The sequence below is a fragment of the Oncorhynchus gorbuscha genome, linkage group LG06, assembly GCF_021184085.1.
Source record: "Oncorhynchus gorbuscha isolate QuinsamMale2020 ecotype Even-year linkage group LG06, OgorEven_v1.0, whole genome shotgun sequence".
NCBI classification, from domain to species: Eukaryota; Metazoa; Chordata; class Actinopteri; order Salmoniformes; family Salmonidae; genus Oncorhynchus; species Oncorhynchus gorbuscha.
In genome coordinates, this window is record NC_060178.1 from 31,813,305 (window position 1) to 31,836,810 (window position 23,506).

Consider the following 23,506-nt stretch of genomic DNA (forward strand, 5'->3'; position numbering starts at 1 on the left):
ATACTATGGCGTTCTGCATTAGCATCGAACAGCCCCAGTGATATGCAACTTTTCAGGGAAGTTAGAAACCAATATACACAGGCAGTTAGAAAAGCCAAGGCTAGCTTTCTCAATCTAAAATGTGCTTTCCGCAACCATCCATGGAGAATAAGAACACCTCCTCCCAGCTGCCCACTGCACTGAGGATAGGAAATTCTGTCACCACTGATAAATCCACTATAATTGATCATTTCAATAAGCATTTGTCTACGGCTGGCCATGCTTTCCACCTGGCTACCCCTACCCCGGTCAACTGCACTGTACCCCCCACAGTAAGTCGCCCAAGCCTTCCCCATTTCTCCTTCTCCCAAATCCAGTCAGCTGATGTTCTGAAAGAGCTGCAAAATCCGGATGCCTACAAATCAGCCGGGCTAGACAATCTAGACCCTTTCTTTCTAAAATGATCTGCAGAAATTGTTGCAACCCCTATTACTATCCCATTCAAGCTCTCTTTCGTGTCGTCTGAGATTCCCAAAGATTGGAAAGCAGCTGCGGTCATCCCCCTCTTCAAAGGGGGGGGAACACTCTTGACCCAAACTGCTACAGACCTATATCTATCCTACCCTTTGGATGCAACTCAGCATTCTTTGTCCTCCAAACACGACGAGTTGAGTTTTTACCAAAAAGTCATCTGACTATATGACATTCTCCAAATCTTCTTCTGGATCATCCAAATGCTCTCTAGCAAACTTCAGACGGGCCTGGACATGTACTGGCTTAAGCAGGGGGACATGTCTGGCACTGCAGGATTTGAGTCCCTGGCGGCGTAGTGTGTTACTGATGGTAGGCTTTGTTACTTTGGTCCCAGCTCTCTGCAGGTCATTCACTAGGTCCCCCCGTGTGGCTCTGTTTTGCTCACCGTTCTTGTGATGATTTTGACCCCACGGGGTGAGATCTTGCGTGGAGCCCCAGATCGAGGGAGATTATCAGTGGTCTTGTATGTCTTCCATTTCCTATTAATTGCTCCCACAGTTGATTTCTTCAAACCAAGCTGCTTACCTATTGCAGATTCAGTCTTCCCAGCCTGGTGTAGGTCTACAATTTTGTTTCTGGTGTCCTTTGACAGCTCTTTGGTCTTGGCCATAGTGGAGTTTGGAGTGTGACTGAGGTTGTGGACTGGTGTCTTTTATACTGATAACAAGTTCAAACAGGTGCCATTAATACAGGTAACGAGTGGAGGACAGAAGAACCTCTTAAAGAAGAAGTTACAGGTCTGTGAGAGCCAGAAATCTTGCTTGTTTGTAGGCGACCAAATACTTATTTTCCACCATAATTTGCAAATAAATTCATTACAAATCCTACAATGTGATTTTCTGGATTTTTTTCTCATTTTGTCTGTCATAGTTGAAGTGTACCTATGATGAAAATTACAGGCCTCTCTCATTTTTTAAGTGGGAGAACTTGCACAATTGGTGGCTGATACTTTTTTGCCCCACTGTACATCAATGATGTCGCTCTTGCTGCTGGTGAGTCTCTGATCCACCTCTATGCAGACAACACCATTCTGTTTATTTCTGGCCCTTCTTTGGACACTGTGTTAACAACCCTCCAGACGAGCTTCAATGCCATACAACTCTCCTTCCTTGGCCTCCAACTGCTCTTAAATGCTAGTAAAACTAATGCATGCTCTTCCACCGATCGCTGCCTGCACCTGCCTTCCCGTCCAGCATCACTACTCTGGACGGTTCTGACTTAGAATATGTGGACAACTACAAATACCTAGGTGTCTGGTTAGACTGTAAACTCTCCTTCCAGACTCACATCAAACATCTCCAATCCAAAGTTAAATCTAGAATTGGCTTCCTATTTCGCAACAAAGCATCCTTCACCCATGCTGCCAAACATACCCTCGTAAAACTGACCATCCTACCGATCGTCGACTTCGGCGATGTCATTTACATAATAGCCTCCAATACCCTACTCAATAAATTGGATGCAGTCTATCACAGTGCCATCCGTTTTGTCACCAAAGCCACATATATTACCCACTACTGCAACCTGTATGCTCGTCGGCTGGCCCTCGCTACATATTCGTCGCCAAACCCACTGGCTCCAGGTCATCTATAAGTCTTTGCTAGGTAAAGCTCTGCCTTGTCTCAGCTCACTGGTCACCATAACAACACCCACCTGCAGCACGCGCTCCGGCAGGTATATCTCTCTGGTCACCCCCAAAACCAATTCTTCATTTGTCTGCCTCTTCTTCCAGTTCTCTGCTGCCAATGACTGGAACGAACTACAAAAATCTCTGAAACTGGAAACACTTATCTCCCTCAGTAGCTTTAAGCACCAGCTGTCAGAGCAGCTCACAGATTACTGCACCTGTAGATAGCCCATCTATAATTTAGCTCAAACAACTACCGCTTCCCCTACTGTATTTATTTATTTATTTTGCTCCTTTGCACCCCATAATTTTTTATTTCTACTTTGCACATTCTTCCACTGCAAATCTACCATTCCAGTGTTTTACTTGCTATATTGTATTTACTTTGCCACCATGGCCTTTTTTTGTTTGTTGCCTTTACCTCCCCTATCTCACCTAATTTGCTCACATTGTATATAGACTTGTTTATACTGTATTAATGACGGTATGTTTGTTTTACTCCATGTGTAACTCTGTGTTGTTGTATGTGTTGATCTGCTTTGCTTTATCTTGGCCAGGTCGCAATTGTAAATGAGAACTTGTTCTCAACTTGCCTACCTGGTTAAATAAAAGTAAAATAAAATAAATGAAACATCTTTGATGAGGTTTCATTCAGTGAATCAGGTTGTCTCCATGGGAACTTGTAAAAACCTTAAATTATGCCCTTACCTAAGGAAATGTTTGAGGGGCTATAGGCAACACCCATAAACAACTACCTTAGGTAAGGGGAAATGATTCCTTAGGTAACCCATTGAAGGTGCAACATGCAGAAATCACTCTGCCCTTTCCTGGTTGCTAAAATACTAATGGTTCGCCAAATTTCAGTTTATGTGACAAAACCATCTAAAACGCTGTGAAATATATGTTCAATAACCAAAAACTATTATATTTTCAGCTGGTGTACAAAACCAAAAGTAAAAGCAAAAACAAAACTTAAGATCAGGAAGCATAGAAATAGCGCACATAGAACATATCTACTGCTTCTTAGAGGTGCTTTCAATGAGAATGACAAATCTGTAACTCACATTCCTGTGTGAATTTGTTTGGGTCGCCCAAAAAGTTACATATTGAAGGGACACTTGAAATGTTTTTTGCAACTTGGCCCTGTTCTATGACAGCTGCTCTGGACACAAAACAGCTAATTACCTGTTTAAGGCCTATATATTCAATCTCTTTAGGCAAGAATGCATGCTTTTAGTCCATGTGTGACACAACATCAGTAGGAATAAAGCATATGATGGAGGAGATGGGGTATCTGATGGATATCTGACACATAGGACTGGATGTTCCCATTCCCGCCCAAACCTGCAGTGGACAAACTCATAAGTGTAATTTAAAGCGTAATGATCAGGACATCATGACGAAGAAGGCTACTGGACCTTGTGAAAAATGAAAGATTTATGCGGTGTTTGCAGCTCGGCCCCGGTAGAAGAGATCAGCAGCATTCACTAAAAAGGGCGGAGCAAGGGATAGAACAGAACTTGATGCGGTCGTGACGTAGACTTCATCGAGACCTTTAATCCTCTTCCGCAGCAGTACAGCCGGTATCGAGAGGAGGGGGTATACGGTCGGTCAGGACTGGATTTCGGAGGCTACAAAATAAGTCTAACTTTAACATGAATAAATAGGGGCTTAGATTCATCGTGTTTAAAATAAGAAACAAATATTCATTGTAGAAAACGCCGACCAAACAGAGACAAACCCCTCATCTCTCGTATACTATTTATCTGTCGACGCATCTATTCTGCACATTCTCCTATGTTGTTCTATGCGGAGGAATGGACAACTGCGTTCATCCATATTTGTAGATAAATAAATGGGTGATTACGTTTTGGTTTATTACAGACCACTGGACACCGCTCTACTCCTCGACGGACGCTCTCTAATATCTGCTCCTCCTCTTCTCCGGTTTCCATCCGCCAGTTGCGCCCCGGCTCGCCCTTGGTCTCGCACAGTAGCGTCGCCGCCGTGTCCCCACTGTTCCTGTCAGTTGCTGCGCATCGGCAAAACATGCAGGATGAGCCTGTGGGGGTGACAACCGAACAACGAACCCCGCCAACAGAGGAAAAGTAGTACAGAAAAAACAACACAGTCAATAAAGCCGGGATACAGCAACCAATTGAAACCAACAACCAGCTGGGAGCCCTCACTTCCAACTACAACCACCTGAACCAGAATCCAGATTTTGGTCAAGATCATTTTTGCCCTACACAGTCTATATTTGACCTTCAGCACGACTGGAAAATATCAGCTAGCTGAGTTTGGATGCACTGAGTCGCACCTACCCCAAGGAAAATTCAGTCACCTGCCGCTGAGGCAGCCTTTCACCGCTCAAGTCTCCACCAAACCCGCGTGCAGCACAGACTCCAGCCCCGGACGAATCAGCGGCTCGCCAGTGGGGGAGGTTGAAGCCGATGTGGAGACTGTCGCGTCGCCATCGCCCACTTCCGTAAATCCAAACAAGGTTCAGATACAAATGGACTCCCTCATCACCCACCATATAAATAACGGCAATGGCAGTGGCACCGGCAATATGTTGGCCGGAAGTCTCGGGGGCGGTTTTCCAAACCTCCAGAACCAAGAGATGCAGAACCCGAGTGGTGGCTCAGCTTCACCTCCACCCAATGGATTCGGAACCCCGTGGTCGGTTCAGACCAGCTCCCCACCACCCGTCTCCAACTCGGCCAACCCTATCCACCACGCAAACGCGATTAATCAGATGGCTCATACCGAGCCAGACAACAGCTTTTATCCCGGTATCCCCTCCTCCATCAACCCAGCCTTCTTCCAGAGTTTTTCTCCGGTGTCGGCTAATCCGTGCCCCGGCATTAACGTGCAGGGCTTCACCAGTCCGTTCTCGCACCAGATCAACGCCCCTCAGCAGACGCAGCAGAGCCGCCGGTCCCCAGTCAGCCCCCAGATGCACCCCCAGCACCATCATCAGCACCAGCAAGGCGTCTTCCTGCAGCAGAGGAACAACTACAACCACCACCACCAGGTGAGCTATCTCCAGTCCTCTCTACGCATCTGTTGACACGGAATCCATAACCAGGATCCCCGTAGAATAGAGGATTGATCCTTTAAAATGACAGATATATAGAAACTGTTAGAGTGGGTTGGAGATATTAATATAATCGTTTTTTGTAAAGCTAATGTAAATTAGTGCACATCAATGTCACTCCTAGATTGTATTAGGCTCAGGCCATGGTTATGAATATGTTATTACATGTTAGTTAGCCTACTATACAGAAGTGCATAAAAGCAGCTATGATGATGAAAACAAATGTGTCCCTGTGCTCCCAGAACATGTAAGAGCTGCCAATGTAAGGCAGGGATTACATTATTCAATAAACCCCATACTGTGTGAGTGTGTGTGTGTGTTTGCATGCGTGTGACTAATAGATCTGAGGTTCAAATGTAAATGTATTCATCACATACTTGGTAAACAACAGGTGTAGACTAACAGTGAAATGCTTACTTACGGGCCCTTCCCAACAATGCAGAGAAAGAAAATAGAGAAATAATAGACAGGTAAAACACATAATAATAAATACACAATGAGCAGCGATAACTTTGCTCTATACACGGGGTACCAATACTGAGTCGGTGTGCAGGGGTACGAGGTAATTGAGGTAGATATGTACATACAACTAGGAATAAAGTCACAGATAATAAACAGTAGCGTGTGTGATGAGACAAAAGAAAGTTAGTGCAGAAAGGGTCAATGCAGATAGTTAAATAGTCCAGGTAGCTGTTTGGTTAACTATTTAACTAACTATTTAGCTGTCTTATGGCTTGGGGGTAGAAGCTGTTCAGGGTTCTGTTGGTGCCAGACTTGGTGCATCGGTACTGTTTGCCGTGCTGTAGCAGAGAGAACAGTTTATGACTTGTGTGGCTGGAGTAAGTGACCATTTTTAGGGCCTTCCTTTCACACCGCCTGGTATACAGGTCCTGGATGGCCACAGTGAGGTACTGGGCCGTACGCACTACCCCCTGCGCCTTGCGGTCAGATGCTAAGCAGTTGCCATACCAAGTGGTGATGCCGCCAGTCAGGATGCTCTCAATGGTGCAGCTGTAGAACTGTAGAACTTTTCGAGGACCGTTAAATCTTTTCAGCCTCCTGAGGGGAAGAGGCGTTGTCGTGCCCTCTTCACGACTGTGTTGGTGTGTGTGGACCATGAAAGATCCTTAGTGATGTGAATCCCCGAAGAACGTGAAGTTCTCGACCCGCTCCACTACAGCCCCGTCGATGTGAATGGGGGCGTGGTCAGCCCTCCGTTTCCTGTAGTCAACGATCAGCTCCATTGTCTTTCTGACGTTGAGGGAGAGGTTCATGTACTTACTATGACTGGGATATGTGGTTATCCCACCAAGCTATCTTAAGATGAATGCACTAACTTTAAGTAGTTCTGGATAAGAGCGTCCACTAAATTACTCAAATGTAAATGGCAATGTGTGAGTGTGTGGTGAGAGAGAGTGAGTGAGAGCGCGAGAGAGAGAGAGAGAGAGGGAGAGAGAGCGGGAGAGAGAGAGCGGGAGAGAGAGAGAGAAATGGATGTTGGTGGTGTCAGTGTGCACAGGATACTTTGTATTCGTCTTAAAGCCCTAAATCTTCTTAACCTTCCAACCCCTCCGCAGAACCAGGTCTTTGTAGGCTGTTGCAGAGGGAAACACAGGATCAAAAGAAACACACAAAATACCAACAATGAATACAATTTCACATTCAGCCTCTATCCACTCCTCCCCGTCCTCTCTCTCTCTATCTCTCTCTCTCTAGCCCATGGTGAAGCAATCTCCCTGGGGGGGCAGTCACCAGGGGAGTGGTTGGAGCTCTGGTGGTATGTCCTGGGGTCGGGACCACCGTCGTGGTGGAGGCATGGGCATCCCGGGCTCTGTCAGCCAGGTCTCCCCCATGAAAAAACCCTTCTCCAGTAACGTCATCGCACCGCCCAAGTTCCCCCGTTCCGCCGGCCCCATGGGCCCCAAGGCCTGGATTGAGGAGAACATGTTCCGAACAGACAGTAACAGTAACACGCTTATGCCTCTCCAGGTACGTGCTTTGACTGTGGTGTCTGTGTTTTTCTCAGTAAGCATAGACTGAGTGCTGCTTTAAACCTACAAAACATTAGGAACACCTGCTCTTTCTATGACATAGACTGACCAGGTGAATCCAGGTGAAAGCTATGATCCCGTATTGATGTCACCTGTTAAATCCACTTCAATCAGTGTAGATGAAGGGGAGAAGTCAGGTTAAATAAGAATTTTTAAGCCTTGAGACAATTGAGACATGAATTGTGTATGTGTGCCATTCAGAGGGTGAATGGGCAAGACAAAAGATTTAAGTGCCTTTGAACGGGGTATGGTAGTAGGTGCCAAGCACACCAGTGTCAAGAACTGCAACGCTGCTGGGTTTTTCACGCTCAACAGTTTCCCGTGTGTATCAAAAATGGTCCACCACCCAAAGGACATCCAGCCAACTTGACACAACTGTGGGAAGCATTGGAGTCAATATGGATCAGCATCCCTATGGAAGGCTTTCGACACCTTGTGGAGTCCATGCCCTGACAAATTGAAGCTGTTCTGAGGGCAAAATGGGGTGCAACTCAATATTAGGAAGGTGTCTGTGTGTGTTAGGAAGGGGTCTATGTGTGTGTGTGTGTGTGTGTGTGTGTGTGTGTGTGTGTGTGTGTGTGTGTGTGTGTGTGTGTGTGTGTGTGTGTGTGTGTGTGTGTGTGTGTGTGTGTGTGTGTGTGTGTGTGTGTGTGTGTGTGTGTGTGTGTGTGTGTGTGTGTGTACTGTATACTGGTGGGTGTAGTGCAAAAGGATTTTAATGCAGTGAGTGAAATAGGGCCGGACTCATAGGATTACGGAATTATTTCCTGAATTAGATATTGAAGCCAGAGCGTGAGTGAGAGAGTGGGTGTTTGAGAGAGAGTGGTCGATTAAGGGGTAGAGAGAGATAGCAGGGATGACAGAAGAACAGTTTAAATGATGGGAATTGGACAGTTTAATATTCGCAGCCCTGTTTTCAAAGTGCAGAGTGTTTCAGAGTGTAGGATTGTGGGAAAGAAGGAGCAGGAAGGCGACAAACATCAAACGCAGAAAGTCAGACAGAGAAAGCAAAGCAGGGGGGAGAGAGGAAGAGAGAGCCGGGAGGGAGCAGAGGGGGGAGAGAGGAAGACAGAGAGCCGGGAGGGAGCAGAGGGGGAGAGATGAAGACAGAGAGCCGGGAGGGAGCAGAGGGGGGAGAGGAAGACAGAGAGCCGGGAGGGAGCAGAGGGGGAGAGAGGAAGACAGAGAGCCGGGAGGGAGCAGAGGGGGAGAGAGGAAGACAGAGAGCCGGGAGGGAGCAGAGGGGGAGAGAGGAAGACAGAGAGCCGGGAGGGAGCAGAGGGGGAGAGAGGAAGACAGAGAGCCGGGAGGGAGCAGAGGGGGAGAGAGGAAGACAGAGAGCCGGGAGGGAGCATAGGGGGGAGAGAGGAAGGGGGAAAGTGTAAAGGGGCTCTTTAGAAAACACACAGCTGAGAATCAATGTCACTCCCAGATGATGAGCAGAATTACCATTTCAAACAGACGGGAGCAGTGTTATTCATTTCTGCCATAGTGGGAGGTGTCAGGGAGTAGGGCTGCTTTAAAGCTACTTTAACACCACGTTTAGCAGGTTTCACCTGAGTCTATTTCAGGATGGGAGTTGTTATAGCTCTATGTACACATACTTCAACACCCATAACTGATGTCATCTAATTATGCACAGCACAGTTCTGACCTTTTAAGTACAAAGGGGGAAGCTGGAGGCAGAAGGCCTTAAGAAAGGATCTTTGGGTGGGCCACCGTCGCCATACTGTATTTTCCCAGGTGGAGACTGGAAAAACACGCTAGTTATTCCCCTGATCTATTTTTCAAAGTAATCCCCTCATCACTTTCTCCCTTCTGTCATGGCTCTGCTCTTCCTCTTCCAGGAAGCAGGCGAGGCTCCATGAATTGTTCATTCCCATAAACAGTGTCCGACTAGCAATTCCTCAGATTCCATACACACGTCTCCTCTCTTTTCCTTCCTTCCTCTGTGTTATGTTTGGATAGGGCTTTTTGCATTTGTGCTTCATCATGATGTGAACGTCATTGACAGAGATATGTAGAGGGGAGAGAGAGAGAGGGGTGTATGCTGGCACTGGGAGAGAAAGAGAGGTGACCTACTGCCTATTCCGTGGAGTGTACATTCCTACACGCTTCGATCATTCCATAATAATGCCTTTGTAAATCCTTCATAAGATATGTCATACCATATAAAGGATGTTGTACTACACAGACCTGTACTACATTCTTATTCGCTGACAGTGTGGCAACACTCCTTTCATTTTCTACAGTTGCTACAGCATCACATAAACTAGAATGTCCACCCGATGACAGGCTAAATGATGTTTCTCGGCCATGCTGTTTTTTCCTCTGTGTAAAGCCCAGCTATAAACAGGCCTGGAGGGAACCTGGCCGGTCTGCCTGTAATAATCTGGTATTATCCAACCAATGGCCTTTTCTCTCTGCCCTTCCTCTGACTGTCAGGGGCCCTGGCTTATGCCTCAGAGTCAGGCAGTAAACGTTAGCCTCACATTAACCTAAAAATCACACACAGATTGACCACTGGACCACTTTTAGATGAGTGTTTTCAATCCTGTCTGTGGAGAAGTAGTGTGTGTTTGACAGTTTTTTCCCCCAGTTGTTTAAGCCTTCATATCTCTGTCCTTCCCTCTCTCCCCTCAGGATCGATCTAGAATGTACGACAGTCTAAACATGCACTCACTGGAAAGCTCTCTGATTGACATCATGCGGGCGGAGCAGGATCCAATGAAGGGTGAGACACTACTTATTTACTCCCTCCCCACCGTCGCTAATTCTCATACTTACTGTACTTACTCACTGTATAATGGGGAAGGGCATTGTGATTGTGGAGAATGGTGATTAGGGGGAATGCATTTGAGGCGCAGCATACTCTTTCCCAAGGAACTGATAGGCTTCCTGCTCCCTCCTCGAGGCATGTTGTTTTCCCCAGCGCGAGCAGCTTATGTTCTCCCTGGTAAGAGTAAGTATTACTGCCACCACCGGCTGTGCCTTTAAATGAACTTACAGCCCTGATCCTGCTGCTACTGCTACTGCTTAACCTGAGGCACACTGACAGATAGGAGTCAGGCAGCCTGGCAGCACTCTCTGTCCTGATAGGATAGGGTAGGACACTCCTCAAAGGGACAAGGAGTAGGGTGACTGAGCTTTCCCAGGAGTAGGGTGACAGGGCTGGCCCAGGAGTAGGGTGACTGAGCTTGCCCAGGAGTAGGGTGACTGAGCTTGTAGGGTGACAGGGCTGGCCCAGGAGTAGGGTGACTGAGCTTGCCCAGGAGTAGGGTGACTGAGCTTGCCCAGGAGTAGGATGACAGGGCTGACCCAGAAGTAGGGTGACAGGGCTGGCCCAGGAGTAGGGCGACTGGGCTGGCCCAGGAGTAGGGTGAATGGGCTGGCCCAGGAGTAGAGTGACAGGGCTGGCCCAGGAGTAGAGTGACAGGGCTGGCCCAGGAGTAGAGTGACAGGGCTGGCCCAGGAGTAGAGTGACAGGGCTGGCCCAGGAGTAGAGTGACAGGGCTGGCCCAGGAGTAGAGTGACAGGGCTGGCCCAGGAGTAGAGTGACAGGGCTGGCCCAGGAGTAGAGTGACAGGGCTGGCCCAGGAGTAGAGTGACAGGGCTGGCCCAGGAGTAGAGTGACAGGGCTGGCCCAGGAGTAGAGTGACAGGGCTGGCCTAGGTGCTGGATCTTGAGGAGAGATCCGGTTAAACTGCAGTCAGTGTAAAATTACTCCTGGCTAGCTACACAGATGGTTAAGCCTACTGGCTTCAACATACTGGCAGAGACTGGGAGACAATTTTAAATTTACAGTACACAGCACAATCCCTTACATTGAATTTGGCCCAGTATACTACCCATGAAAGACTATTATTCTTGTTAATTATTTACTAGTCTAGATAGCAATGTTATTCTCACAGCCAGTGTCCTGTACTCCACCTGTCCAGGACTCTTGAGTTGAATTTCTTGTTTAGCCTGCAGGAGCAGATAGAGCAGACATTTTAGTCATTTAGCAGATAGTCTTATCCAGAGCCACTTACAGGAACAATTAGTGTTAAGTGCCTTGCTCAAGGGCACACCAGCAGACTTGTCACCTAGTTGGCTCATGGATTCGAACCAGCGACCTTCTGGTTACTGACCCATCGCTCTGCCGACATAGGCCAGTATTCACAGCACAGAGAACCAGAGGGAAACAGACTAAATTTAGACATGATCGCACATTCACACACCGCATGTGACAGCCAGAGGAGTGCGGAGAGGAGGGTGAGGGGAGGGGACAGTAGGGGAGGGTGGTCTTTGCCATTTATAGCCCTGACTGCTAGGCACAGGGCTAAGCTAACAGAGCAGATGCAGAAGGCAAGCACAAACCTAACAGGGCTTTAGAAATGAGCTTAGCTAATTGGGCATGGGAGATCTACCATGCTAACATGACAGTGGAAAAGGGTTGCTTCTTTTTCAACTGGAGATCAGATAATTTGCCGGTATGCATTCTTTCTCTGTTCACACGTCTGAGGTTCTTTCCATTAAATAACTGACTTTTGCTTCTGATACTTCATTAGGGTTAACCCAAATTGATTCAGGGTTTTACTTTGTGATAAAACATTTAGATAACCAGAACGTTTTGGCGATGTTTACATTGGCGATGTTTACATAATAGCAAGTAATTCAGGTTTTGCATTGCATTCTAGGTAACATTCTCTGTAGCTTAACATGCTAAGCAAGTTCTATATATATATATATATTTTCCAGCTCAAGCTGTCTCCATGGATCAACAGGGTATTGTTCTGTGTTCTGTTTCTGACACTACAGCTCAGTAGGCTATAGCCATGTGACAAGGGTGCTGCTGCTCCATATACATGGCCGTGCCCGTGATGGCCTCGCCCCGGCCTCTCCATCTGCTGAGAGTCTCATCCCTGTGTGTGTGTGTGTGTGTGTGTGTGTGTGTGTGTGTGTGTGTGTGTGTGTGTGTGTGTGTGTGTGTGTGTGTGTGTGTGTGTGTGTGTGTGTGTGTGTGTGTGTGTGTGTGTGTGTGTGTGTGTGTGTGTGTGTGTGTGTGTGTGTGTGTGTGTGTGTGTGTGTGTGTGTGTGTGTCTCTCTCTAATGACAGGCCGTGTGGGATGCCCTCACCCCGGAGCCGACGGCCTGCTCATGCTCAATGGTAATTATCTCTCCTGGCCAACGCCAGCTTGTGTCTCTTTTTCCATCTCCTTTTCAGTGTAAATGTTTCCATATCATGATTATCACATTGGAGACGCTTAACCAGGCTAGTTCGAGAAGCAGGCTAGACAGTATGTGTAGAATGGACATTTCTGACACTTTTCTGAACATCATTTATTTTCTGAACTTCTGGATTGCTTTGTTTAATGGGTAGTGTTGGTTCTCCTATGCTGTGCTGTGGGTGTCAGTTAGACTGACAGTAGACAGTAGTAACAGTGTAGTAAACATGTCTCCTGTTATATATGTATATAGAATCTATAGGACAAAGTCAGCCATCATGTCAACTCCTAAAAACCTCATGAGGGATATCCATTGTTGCTGTAATCCTACAGTGGCTTAAGATAATGAAGTACTGTATGTCCAAGAGGAATGTTTAATAGTGTCCTTCGCACGATGAAGTGAAATGCCTAGTTGTCCAAGTCTAAGACAAATTTGCCCAATCTCGTTTTTTGCACATTCTGCTCTCAGAGAACAGTTCGCTTTGAAAGTGTAGTAACTGCAGTCGAGTGTGGTATTTTGGACTCAGTAATTGCAGAATGCAGTTATACTGCACTGAAACCGCAGTTGTACTGCAAAATTACTGCAGTAAAAAAAACAGTATTATTTTAGACACAGTATTTGCAGCACACTGTAGTTATACTGCAGTGTACTGCAGTTATACTGCACTCTGACTGCAATATGTTTTCGTAAGGGCTGGACAGGTTAGGTTATATGATGAGATGGATACGAGCATTTTGTATTTGTTAATTGGCAGCTAAGCACTGATCATCATGCAACTTAATTTGATACAAATGAAGACCCTCAATATTTATTGGAAAGGAGCATCAAGCTCATCACTGTGCACTTTCACCACCCTGTAGCCTAAACTGTGCATGCATTTCCAAGTTGCAGTGGGAGGACCACCAGCATAGCATCGCATGACAGCAAATGTACCTCCACATGCTAGTTATTCTATCAAACAATTGCGCAAGTAATCATTTCCACCACAATCTGTTGCGTAATTCATTTTAACGACACAAAAAGATCCCACGATGTCGAACGAACAAATGATCTGTCAACGTTTATGAAACGGACACTTCCATGACACTTGTTTTGATACACAATGACATTACTGCCGTAAAAACTGTGGAGGGAAACGTAATGACAATCTTGTGACCATAATAAGGTTTTCTGATACTACAACCATGCAGTCAGATGAGGAGGAGATGACAGGGGTTAGGGGTAAATAATGGTACTAGGTACGAGAGGGCCATAGTTTGATTGCTCTGTAGTGTCAGTAGTACCAGCCAGGTCTGTGGGTGATTTACTTTGCGAGGAATGTCTGCAAGACATAAAACCACTGTTTACTTTGTTTTACGTACAGCAAGGAGCTATGGGAGACGTCGAGGTAAAGCCGCCTTCCTGTGACGTGCAGTCTGTGTCATGTCATGTGTGTTGCGTGTACATACACTACACAGCATGGTTTAATTCTACTGAACTGCAGCTACCAAAACAGTGTCTGGATTACAAACGATTCAGTGTTTCTAGCGTCAGCATGACTCATCACCAACCGTGAAAAGGCTCAGTTGAGTCAAAATTATCTTTTTTTCCTGTGTTTTTTGTATCATATTGTAAAACAGCTGATGAAACTAGCACTGTAAAAGTGTGTCTTTTTTTATCGGTGTCATTTCCTGATAGTTACTAGTTGGTTACTAAATAGGTTAATAGACCAATAACAGAGCTCCAAACCTCTCTGCCAATAACAGCTAGTTTTAAGTTTCCCCTCCCCACTCAGACCACTCCCAGACAGTCTCAGCAAAATTCCTCCTTGAAGAATAGTTTTGTATATATCTGTGTAATGTATAATGTATATATTTTTCCATTTTAATGGAAAACTATGACAGTAAGGTATATTAATTGTTACCCAGAAATGATTTGATATTGTTTCCAAGCGAATGCATTGGGCCTTTAACTGATGTGGGAGACAAAAAAAAAAGGATTTAGTATGAATAATACGTGGTGTCCCAAACAGTTGCTTCTTGTATCAGCATTTGCTTTTTGTTTTTGATTGTACTATGTTACAGGTCACTCACTGTGCTGCACCATATGTGTTTACATCCAGACATAGCACATTGCTATAGGTTCCAGACTCAGTAAACCATAGGTTTTCCTCAGTCCATTACTCTAACCCCTGCTACTGCTTTCTTACCAGATCTCTATCCTGTCCCTCTCTGTCTGCTGTCTGTCAGTCAGTCACAGAGCTCTGGCTGGACAATTCATGGTTGCGTGTCTTGGTCTTACAGCACATCTATACTAGATTGCACATAATCCTCTTTCACTTCATGTTTATACTTTACATTGTAGCTACAAAGCACAAAGCCTGATGACAGTTGTGGCACATGTTGTTATAGACCCTGTGCATTTATCATGTGATTCATTATAAAACGAGAAGTATATCAGAGCAGGCTGGTGGGAGGAGCTATAGGAGGAAGGGCTCATTGTAATGGCTGGAATGGAATTAATGGAACAGAGTCAAAAATGTGGTGTCCATAGGTTTGATACTTTTCCATTTATTCCATTCCAGCCATAAAAATGAGCCTGTCCTCCTATAGCTCTTCCCACCAGCCACCTCTGAGATATATAACATTAAGCAATTGGGCTCCACGAGTGTTCAATCTAATAACTGTCATTGGGTGTTATAACAGAGATGGTACAGAACCATTGGTTTCTTCTGTTGTTTACAAACCCCCAAATATTGAATGTGCACAGCAGAAGTATGGGTGCCTTGTGATGTGACTGTATGTATGTTTGTGTGTATCTATGTGGATGTCATTGTCTATGCGGTCTGACCTCTGACCTCTTCTTCTCAAGGCCGCTCGTCCCTGTTCCCAATTGAAGACAGCCTCCTTGATGACGGGCACGGTAACCAGGGAGTCCCAGGGCTTGACACCAACTGTTACCCCCACCCAAACGGGGAGTGCATTGAGCGTTTCTCCCGCAAAGTGTTTGTGGGCGGCCTTCCCCCTGACATAGATGAAGGTGAGAGGAGGAAGAGCATAACGCAATCGTGTTAGTTCAGTAACTCACGTTGGTTCCTTCTTCTTTCCCCCTGCTCCCTGCTCCCTCCTCCTTCTATCTTTCTCTCGTCAGATGAGATCACCAACAGTTTCCGTCGCTTTGGCCACCTGGTGGTGGACTGGCCACACAAGGCTGAGAGCAAATCCTACTTCCCCCCGAAAGGTAAAGCTCTGCTCAGAATTCCTTTAACTGAAACTGACATAAAGGTACAGTATGTCATAAAGGTACAGTATGTTATAAAGGTACAGCATGTCATAAAGGTACAGTATGTCATAAAGGTACAGTATGTCATAAAGGTACAGTATGTCATAAAGGTACAGCATGTCATAAAGGTACAGTATGTTATAAAGGTACAGCATGTCATAAAGGTACAGCATGTCATAAAGGTACAGTATGTCATAAAGGTACAGTATGTCATAAAGGTACAGTATGTCATAAAGGTACAGCATGTCATAAAGGTACAGTATGTTATAAAGGTACAGCATGTCATAAAGGTACAGCATGTCATAAAGGTACAGTATGTCATAAAGGTACAGTATGTCATAAAGGTACAGCATGTCATAAAGGTACAGTATGTTATAAAGATACAGCATGTCATAAAGGTACAGTATGTCATAAAGGTACAGTATGTCATAAAGGTACAGCATGTCATAAAGGTACAGTATGTCATAAAGGTACAGTATGTCATAAAGGTACAGCATGTCATAAAGGTACAGTATGTCATAAAGGTACAGTATGTTATAAAGGTACAGCATGTCATAAAGGTACAGCATGTCATAAAGGTACAGTATGTTATAAAGGTACAGTATGTTATAAAGGTACAGCATGTCATAAAGGTACAGAATGTCATAAAGGTACAGTATGTCATAAAGGTACAGTATGTTATAAAGGTACAGTATGTTATAAAGGTACAGCATGTCATAAAGGTACAGTATGTCATAAAGGTATGTTTTAGCACCATATACTGTATATATATGGCCTGTAGCTATCAATGCAGTCCCTGTGACTGCTGGAAGAGACAGCACAGCTAAGTTAACCCACATTCTCTTTCCATTATGACTACCTACATAGTCTATGTATATAGTACTTGGTCAAATGGGAATAATTCAGTGTATTTGTAGCAGTATTTCCCCCCACTATTGGATATGCTTTCCAGGTGCTATCCCCTGAGAGTGTGTTGTGTGTGTTGCCTAGGTTACGCCTTCCTGCTGTTCCAGGAGGAGAGCTCAGTGCAGGCTCTGATCGAGGCCTGCATGGAGGAGGACGGCAAGCTCTACCTCTGTGTCTCCAGCCCCACCATCAAAGACAAGCCTGTGAGTCCAACACAAACCCAGCTCTCTGTTGGGCCATTCCCACCAGCAAGGACATCTGTGAGACTAGCAACACCTACACTGTGTAATTCTATCTGGCGATGATTAAATGTATGGGATATGTGTGTACGGGTGTGTGTCTCTAGGTCCAGATTCGTCCATGGAACTTGAGTGACAGTGACTTTGTGATGGACGGCTCTCAGGCTCTGGATCCTCGAAAGACCATCTTCGTAGGAGGCGTTCCACGCCCTCTCAGAGCAGGTAAACACACACACACAATCTCCCTCTATCACAGAGCTCTCCAACGCTCCTGTAGTTTTTCACCCCAACCCAAGTCTAACCTGGTTCAGTTTATCAACCAGATAATTATTAAGGTGTGCTAGATTAGGGTTGGAGTGAAAACCTACAGGACAGTAGCTCTCCAAGTAGAGGGTTGGGCAGCTCTGCTCTAGTTGATCTACTCAGTATGTAATTGGATCGGTATGTTGGTGATGGTAAATAGATAAACAGATGTTGTGTTTGAAGTAATATGGACCGTCTGAAATGCTGGCAATGTTTCCCCCGTGTAATCACATCTCGTATAATTCATCTGACAACCCCCTCCTCCACTCTTTCGCTCTTGCCCCTCCCCCATCTCACCTTCTCATGTGTCACCTCCCCATCTCCTCCCCCCGTTCTCTCTCGTTTCTTCTGCTCTTTCTCTCATCTCTCTCCAGTGGAGTTGGCCATGATTATGGACCGTCTCTATGGGGGGGTCTGCTACGCTGGCATCGACACCGATCCAGAGCTCAAGTACCCAAAAGGGGCGGGGCGCGTGGCCTTCTCCAATCAGCAGAGTTACATCGCTGCTATCAGCGCCAGATTCGTCCAGCTGCAACATGGAGACATTGACAAGCGGGTATAGCCCTCCTCCCTTTCTCCCTCTTTCCCTGCCATCCTTCCCTCCCTCCCACCTACCGCTCCCTCTCATTAACCACACAATCCTGTCAGAGACGTTCTCCTCATGATTTTCTAGGGATGAAGAGAGAGAGAGAGAGTAAGAGAGGGAGCGTGTGAGAGGATCAGCCCTCCTGAGGATTTGTGGTTCAAAGGAAAAGAGTGTGTGTGTTCCCTCAGCATCAAACGCAGATAGTTAGACGGTGGTTGCTATGGAGAAGAGAATGCTTGTTAGTGCTGATTGAATTAGTTCCATTTCTCAGCGCTGACTCCGTTGTCTTTAAATCTCACTGAGCCTCAACCCTGTCCTTATTTGTATAGTAGCATGTTCATCTCTCACTATGTATACCAGCATTTTATCTGTGCTTTCTCAGTGTATTTACATGCTGTATGCTTCATGTATTTACATCCACACCTATTATTTTATAGGTATATTATTTGGATTTTCGACAGGCAGAACAAAAGCTTAATTTAGGCATACTGGTCGAAATTAATTAAGGTTAGGTTTAGGAACAAATGTCAGGTTTAGGTTAAATGTAGGTTGTTTCGCTGAGGTTAAGGAAAGGCATAAAAGTTGGGTTAGCATAATGCCGTCCGCCGCCATACTGCAGATTGTCTGCCGGTCAAATATACACTTATCCTATTGCCTTTCTCAGTATACACTGAGCTTGCAAAACATTAGGAGCACCTGCTCTTTCCCATGACATAGACTGACCAGGTGAATCCAGGTGAAAGATATGATCTCACCTCTTCAATCAGTGTAGACAGGTTAAAAAATGATTTTGAAGTCTTGAGACAATTTTTGATGGATGTGTGTGTGTGTGTGTGTGCCATTCAGAGGGTGAATGGGCAAGACAAAATATTTAAGTGCATTTGAACAGGGTATGGATGGTGGTAGGTGCCAGGCGCACGGGATTGAGTTTGTCAAGAACTGCAACGCTGCTGGGTTTTTCACGCTCAACAGTTTCCTGTGTGTGTCAAGAATGGTCCACCACCCAAAGGACATCCAGCCAACTTGACAGAACTGTGGGAAGCATTGGAGTCAACATGGGCCAGCATCCCGGTGGAACGCTTTTGACACCTTGTGGAGTCCATGCCCCGACAAATTGAGGCTGTTCTGAGGGCAAAATGGGGTGCAACTCAATATTGGGAAGGTGTTTCCTAATGTTTTATACACTCAGTGTATGTATCTGTGCTGTGTCTGAGTATTCCACTTCTCATCCCCTCTATGCCCCTGTACCCCTGCAGGTGGAGGTGAAGCCCTATGTCCTGGATGACCAGCTTTGTGATGAGTGCCAGGGGGCGCGTTGTGGGGGGAAGTTTGCCCCTTTCTTCTGCGCCAACGTGACCTGCCTGCAGTACTACTGTGAGTTCTGCTGGGCTAACATCCACTCCCGCGCCGGCCGAGAGTTCCACAAGCCGCTGGTCAAAGAGGGGGCTGACCGCCCAAGGCAAATTCACTTCCGCTGGAACTGAAGAGAAACGCGATCACATGTCACTATGGAGACATGGTCAGAAGCAACAGTCAATGAAGAGAGACATCGCCAGGCAGGAAAAAGTGTCATCGCCCTGCTTCTTACCGTAAGCTATCAGTGTAGAGTGCATAACAGTATACAATATATCTATCTTTTGTAGCAGCCAAACATTACAAGCCTCAGTTTTCACCAATCCCCCCCCCCCTTTCACATCTCAGGCTCTAACAACTTTTTTTGTGGTACCTTCATGTTTTTTAAGAGGATATTTAAAAAGAGATAGATGTTTTGTAGTTTTTCAAATTATTTTTATATGTGAGATTTAACTTAGATATGAGAATGTCTTTGCATGGGGGTAGCTTGTCTGTCTGTCTGTCTGTCTGCCTGCTGCTAGCCACCCCCTAGTGGGTGTAGCGTGCCCTTGTTTCTGGGAAAACCTTGATTCTATAATCTGGACGCCTGCCCCAGGTCATTTACCAAAGGTAGCAAAATGATAGGAAGCGTAACAGGGATACACTTCTGCCACAAAACAAACTTTAATTGTTCATTGTTGCTATGTTCTCTTTTTCCTTATTGGGGAAGAGGTACAAAAATTATAGGGTTATCTTTGCTCTCATTTTGACCTGAAAAAATACAACTATAAATATGAATCTGGTTTGTATTAACTCTACTTAACATTTTGAATCACAAGCTATATTAGAAGCTTTGCTGCTATACATAATATATGAATAGATGTATAGGTGTTATATATTAACAGCATCTGTAAACCGTAATCTTGAAAATTAAATGCAGTCTGCACTCAAACACTCATGGCCCCCATTGCCATGGAAGAATAGAATGTGAAAATTAAAATGCATGTTTGTGCATGAAGGACAGACTTAACCAACACATGCAGGATAGACTTAACCAACACATACAGGATAGACTTAACCAACACATACAGGATAGACTTAACCAACACATGCAGGATAGACTTAACCAACACATGCAGGATAGACTTAACCAACACATAAAGGATAGACTTAACCAACACATACAGGAAACAGATATCATATATAAACAGATATCATATAACAGATATCATATAACAGATATCATATAACAGATATCATATAACAGATATCATACTACAGATATCATACAACAGATATCATACAACAGATATCATATAACAGATATCATATAACAGATATCATATAACAGATATCATACATAAACAGATATCATATAACAGATATCATATAACAGATATCATACATAAACAGATCTCATATAACAGATATCATATAACAGATATCATACATTAACAGATATCATATAACAGATATCATATAACAGATATCATACATAAACAGATATCATATAACAGATATCATATAACAGATATCATATAACAAATATCATACATTAACAGATATCATATAACAGATATCATATAACAGATATCATACATAAACAGATCTCATATAACAGATATCATATAACAGATATCATACATAAACAGATATCATATAACAGATATCATATAACAGATATCATATAACAGATATCATACATAAACAGATATCATATAACAGATATCATACAACAGATATCATACATAAAATGATATCATATAACAGATATCATATTAACAGATATCATAAAATGATATCAGATATCAGATATCATACATAAAATGATATCATATAACAGATATCATATAACAGATATCATACATTAACAGATATCATATAACAGATATTATACATAAACAGATATCATATAACAGATATCATATAACAGATATCATATAGCAGATATCATACATAAACAGATCTCATATAACAGATATCATACAACAGATATCATATAACAGATATCATATAACAGATATCATATAACAGATATCATACATTAACAGATATCATATAACAGATATCATACATTAACAGATATCATATAACAGATATCATATAACAGATATCATACATAAACAGATCTCATATAGCAGATATCATACATAAACAGATCTCATATAACAGATATCATATAACAGATATCATACATAAACAGATATCATATAACAGATATCATACATAAACAGATATCATATAACAGATATCATATAGCAGATATCATACATAAACAGATCTCATATAACAGATATCATATAACAGATATCATATAGCAGATATCATACATAAACAGATCTCATATAACAGATATCATATAACAGATATCATACATAAACAGATATCATATAACAGATATCATACATAAACAGATATCATATAACAGATATCATATAGCAGATATCATACATAAACAGATCTCATATAACAGATATCATATAACAGATATCATACATAAACAGATATCATATAACAGATATCATACATAAACAGATATCATATAACAGATATCATACATAAACAGATATCATATAACAGATATCATATAACAGATATCATACATAAACAGATATCATATAACAGATATCATATAACAGATATCATATAACAGATATCATATAACAGATATCATATAACAGATATCATACATTAACAGATATCATATAACAGATATCATACATAAACAGATCTCATATAACAGATATCATATAACAGATATCATACATAAACAGATATCATATAACAGATATCATATAACAGATATCATATAGCAGATATCATACATAAACAGATATCATACAACAGATATCATATAACAGAAACCACTAAATCCTACTGTGAGTAGCATGTACAAAAACAATAGAAGCCTAGGTGTTCAAAATACCATGGCGATCAAGACAAATACATTAAAACTACTTACCTAAAACATCTTGCATGCATTGATGTTGATACGTTGTTTGATCCGACATACTTATACAAAAAAAAATGCTATATTGGTTCTAGACTAGTGGATGCCACCATTTTGTGACGTGGTGGTTTGTGAGGAGTGAAGAAGCTGTTGAGAAGCTGAGTGGTGTTTAGTCAGTGGCTAGTGTCGTCTCTGTGCTGTCTGTGTGGGTCTTGTTAGTGTGTGGACAGAGGTTTTAGTTCAGTAACAATGTAGATATACGAGAATGAGAACATCACAATATTTTGCCTTCACCCCTCCTTTCCTCCCCACCTTTTTATAGTTACTGTGGTTACTCTAATGTAGCAAAGCACTTAAAAGACCAAAAACACACACAGTAGCCTGGCTGGATCAGCCAACTGCAGGCATACGACTGGGAGATGTGTGTTTGTGCAGTGTAGTGTGCCATGTGTTACACTAGTTGGCTAATCCATACCGCTGTTCAAATGTTGTCATGGAGAAGGATTCGTAAGGAAGATTCTGTCCAATATTTGTTCCTGGGTCGTGTTATCAGGCGATGAATTTTGCAGTTGGATGAAACTGTTCTATAAGAAATCTGTCTCTCATATGTACAGTAATTACTAGTTATGAGACTCCAGACCTATAGAAAGTGGCCAAGTTCTATGTCCTGCTAGTGAAAGATGACAAAGACACACCCCTTCACTGATAATAATAAAACATTTGGGTCTGCAGAATACATATTAACTGTGTTCTTCGTTTTCTCTAACTGTGACCCTGTGAGGACATCGCTCTTAAATACTTTTTCAGGGGACAATCCCTCTCTCTGTGAGTAATGACCTGCTGGTGAATTAGCATATCAGCTGTATGGTACTGTACACGTCTGTATCTCTACAGGGTAATATCCCTGTTATTCCTGTGTCATAGTGTTTCATGCCCTGGTGTGGAGTCCTTGGTATCCCGTAGGTCAGGTGTCAAGTGTTGCTGTTACTACCCTATGGGGATACGATTTTATGTTACTTTATTCACATACTGTATTATTAGAACATTCATTTGTTTAACGTCTTGAACTTGTGACCCCCTCCCTGTCCTAAGCATCTCTAATCACTTTTGATAATATATTATGCACTTCCCTTTCTATATTTCCCTCTCTTTTCCCTTGGATGATTTGATTCTTGACTCATTTTTCAGTTAGATAGCTGATAGAATGCGGACGTGGTTTGGGTAACAACCTATTTTGCTCCATTTCATTACTCATGAAAAATTCTGTTCTAACAAACTTCTACCTATTTATAATTCTAACAGATGATTTATTGAATACAACTTTTTTCATAATTGTGTGCGGAGGCGGTGGTCTTAGGTTTTTCTATGTGAAGGAAGTAGTTATCTAATACGTTCTAATATATTCAAACTGAGTCCCGTTGTTACAGAGA

General features: G+C 43.5%; 1 protein-coding gene across 2 annotated transcripts; it reads left to right on the top strand.

Annotated features, from left to right (window-relative positions):
• Positions 1-3,728: 3,728 nt before the first annotated feature.
• On the top strand, positions 3,729-20,415 carry LOC124037834 (cytoplasmic polyadenylation element-binding protein 2-like). 2 transcript variants are annotated; one of them, XM_046352947.1, is made up of 11 exons: positions 3,729-5,177; positions 6,957-7,229; positions 9,935-10,025; positions 12,390-12,440; positions 13,863-13,886; positions 15,350-15,517; positions 15,629-15,718; positions 16,751-16,869; positions 17,013-17,127; positions 17,583-17,764; positions 19,051-20,415. In XM_046352947.1, exons 1-11 carry the CDS (start codon positions 4,656-4,658, stop codon positions 19,276-19,278), a joined length of 1,863 nt encoding a protein of 620 aa, XP_046208903.1. In that variant the 5' UTR covers positions 3,729-4,655; the 3' UTR covers positions 19,279-20,415. The 2 variants fall into 2 exon arrangements, with proteins under 2 accessions (XP_046208903.1, XP_046208904.1); XM_046352948.1 differs by lacking the exon at positions 13,863-13,886.
• The last annotated feature ends 3,091 nt before the right edge of the window (positions 20,416-23,506 follow it).

Bases quoted from the DNA above. Each gene is read 5' to 3' on its own strand.
- LOC124037834 (XM_046352947.1), top strand. From the start codon at position 4,656: ATGGACTCCCTCATCACCCACCATATAAATAACGGCAATGGCAGTGGC. The intron at 7,230-9,934 runs GTACGTGCTTTG...CTCTCCCCTCAG, and splicing joins ACACGCTTATGCCTCTCCAG to GATCGATCTAGAATGTACGA. The intron at 17,765-19,050 runs GTATAGCCCTCC...GTACCCCTGCAG, and splicing joins ATGGAGACATTGACAAGCGG to GTGGAGGTGAAGCCCTATGT.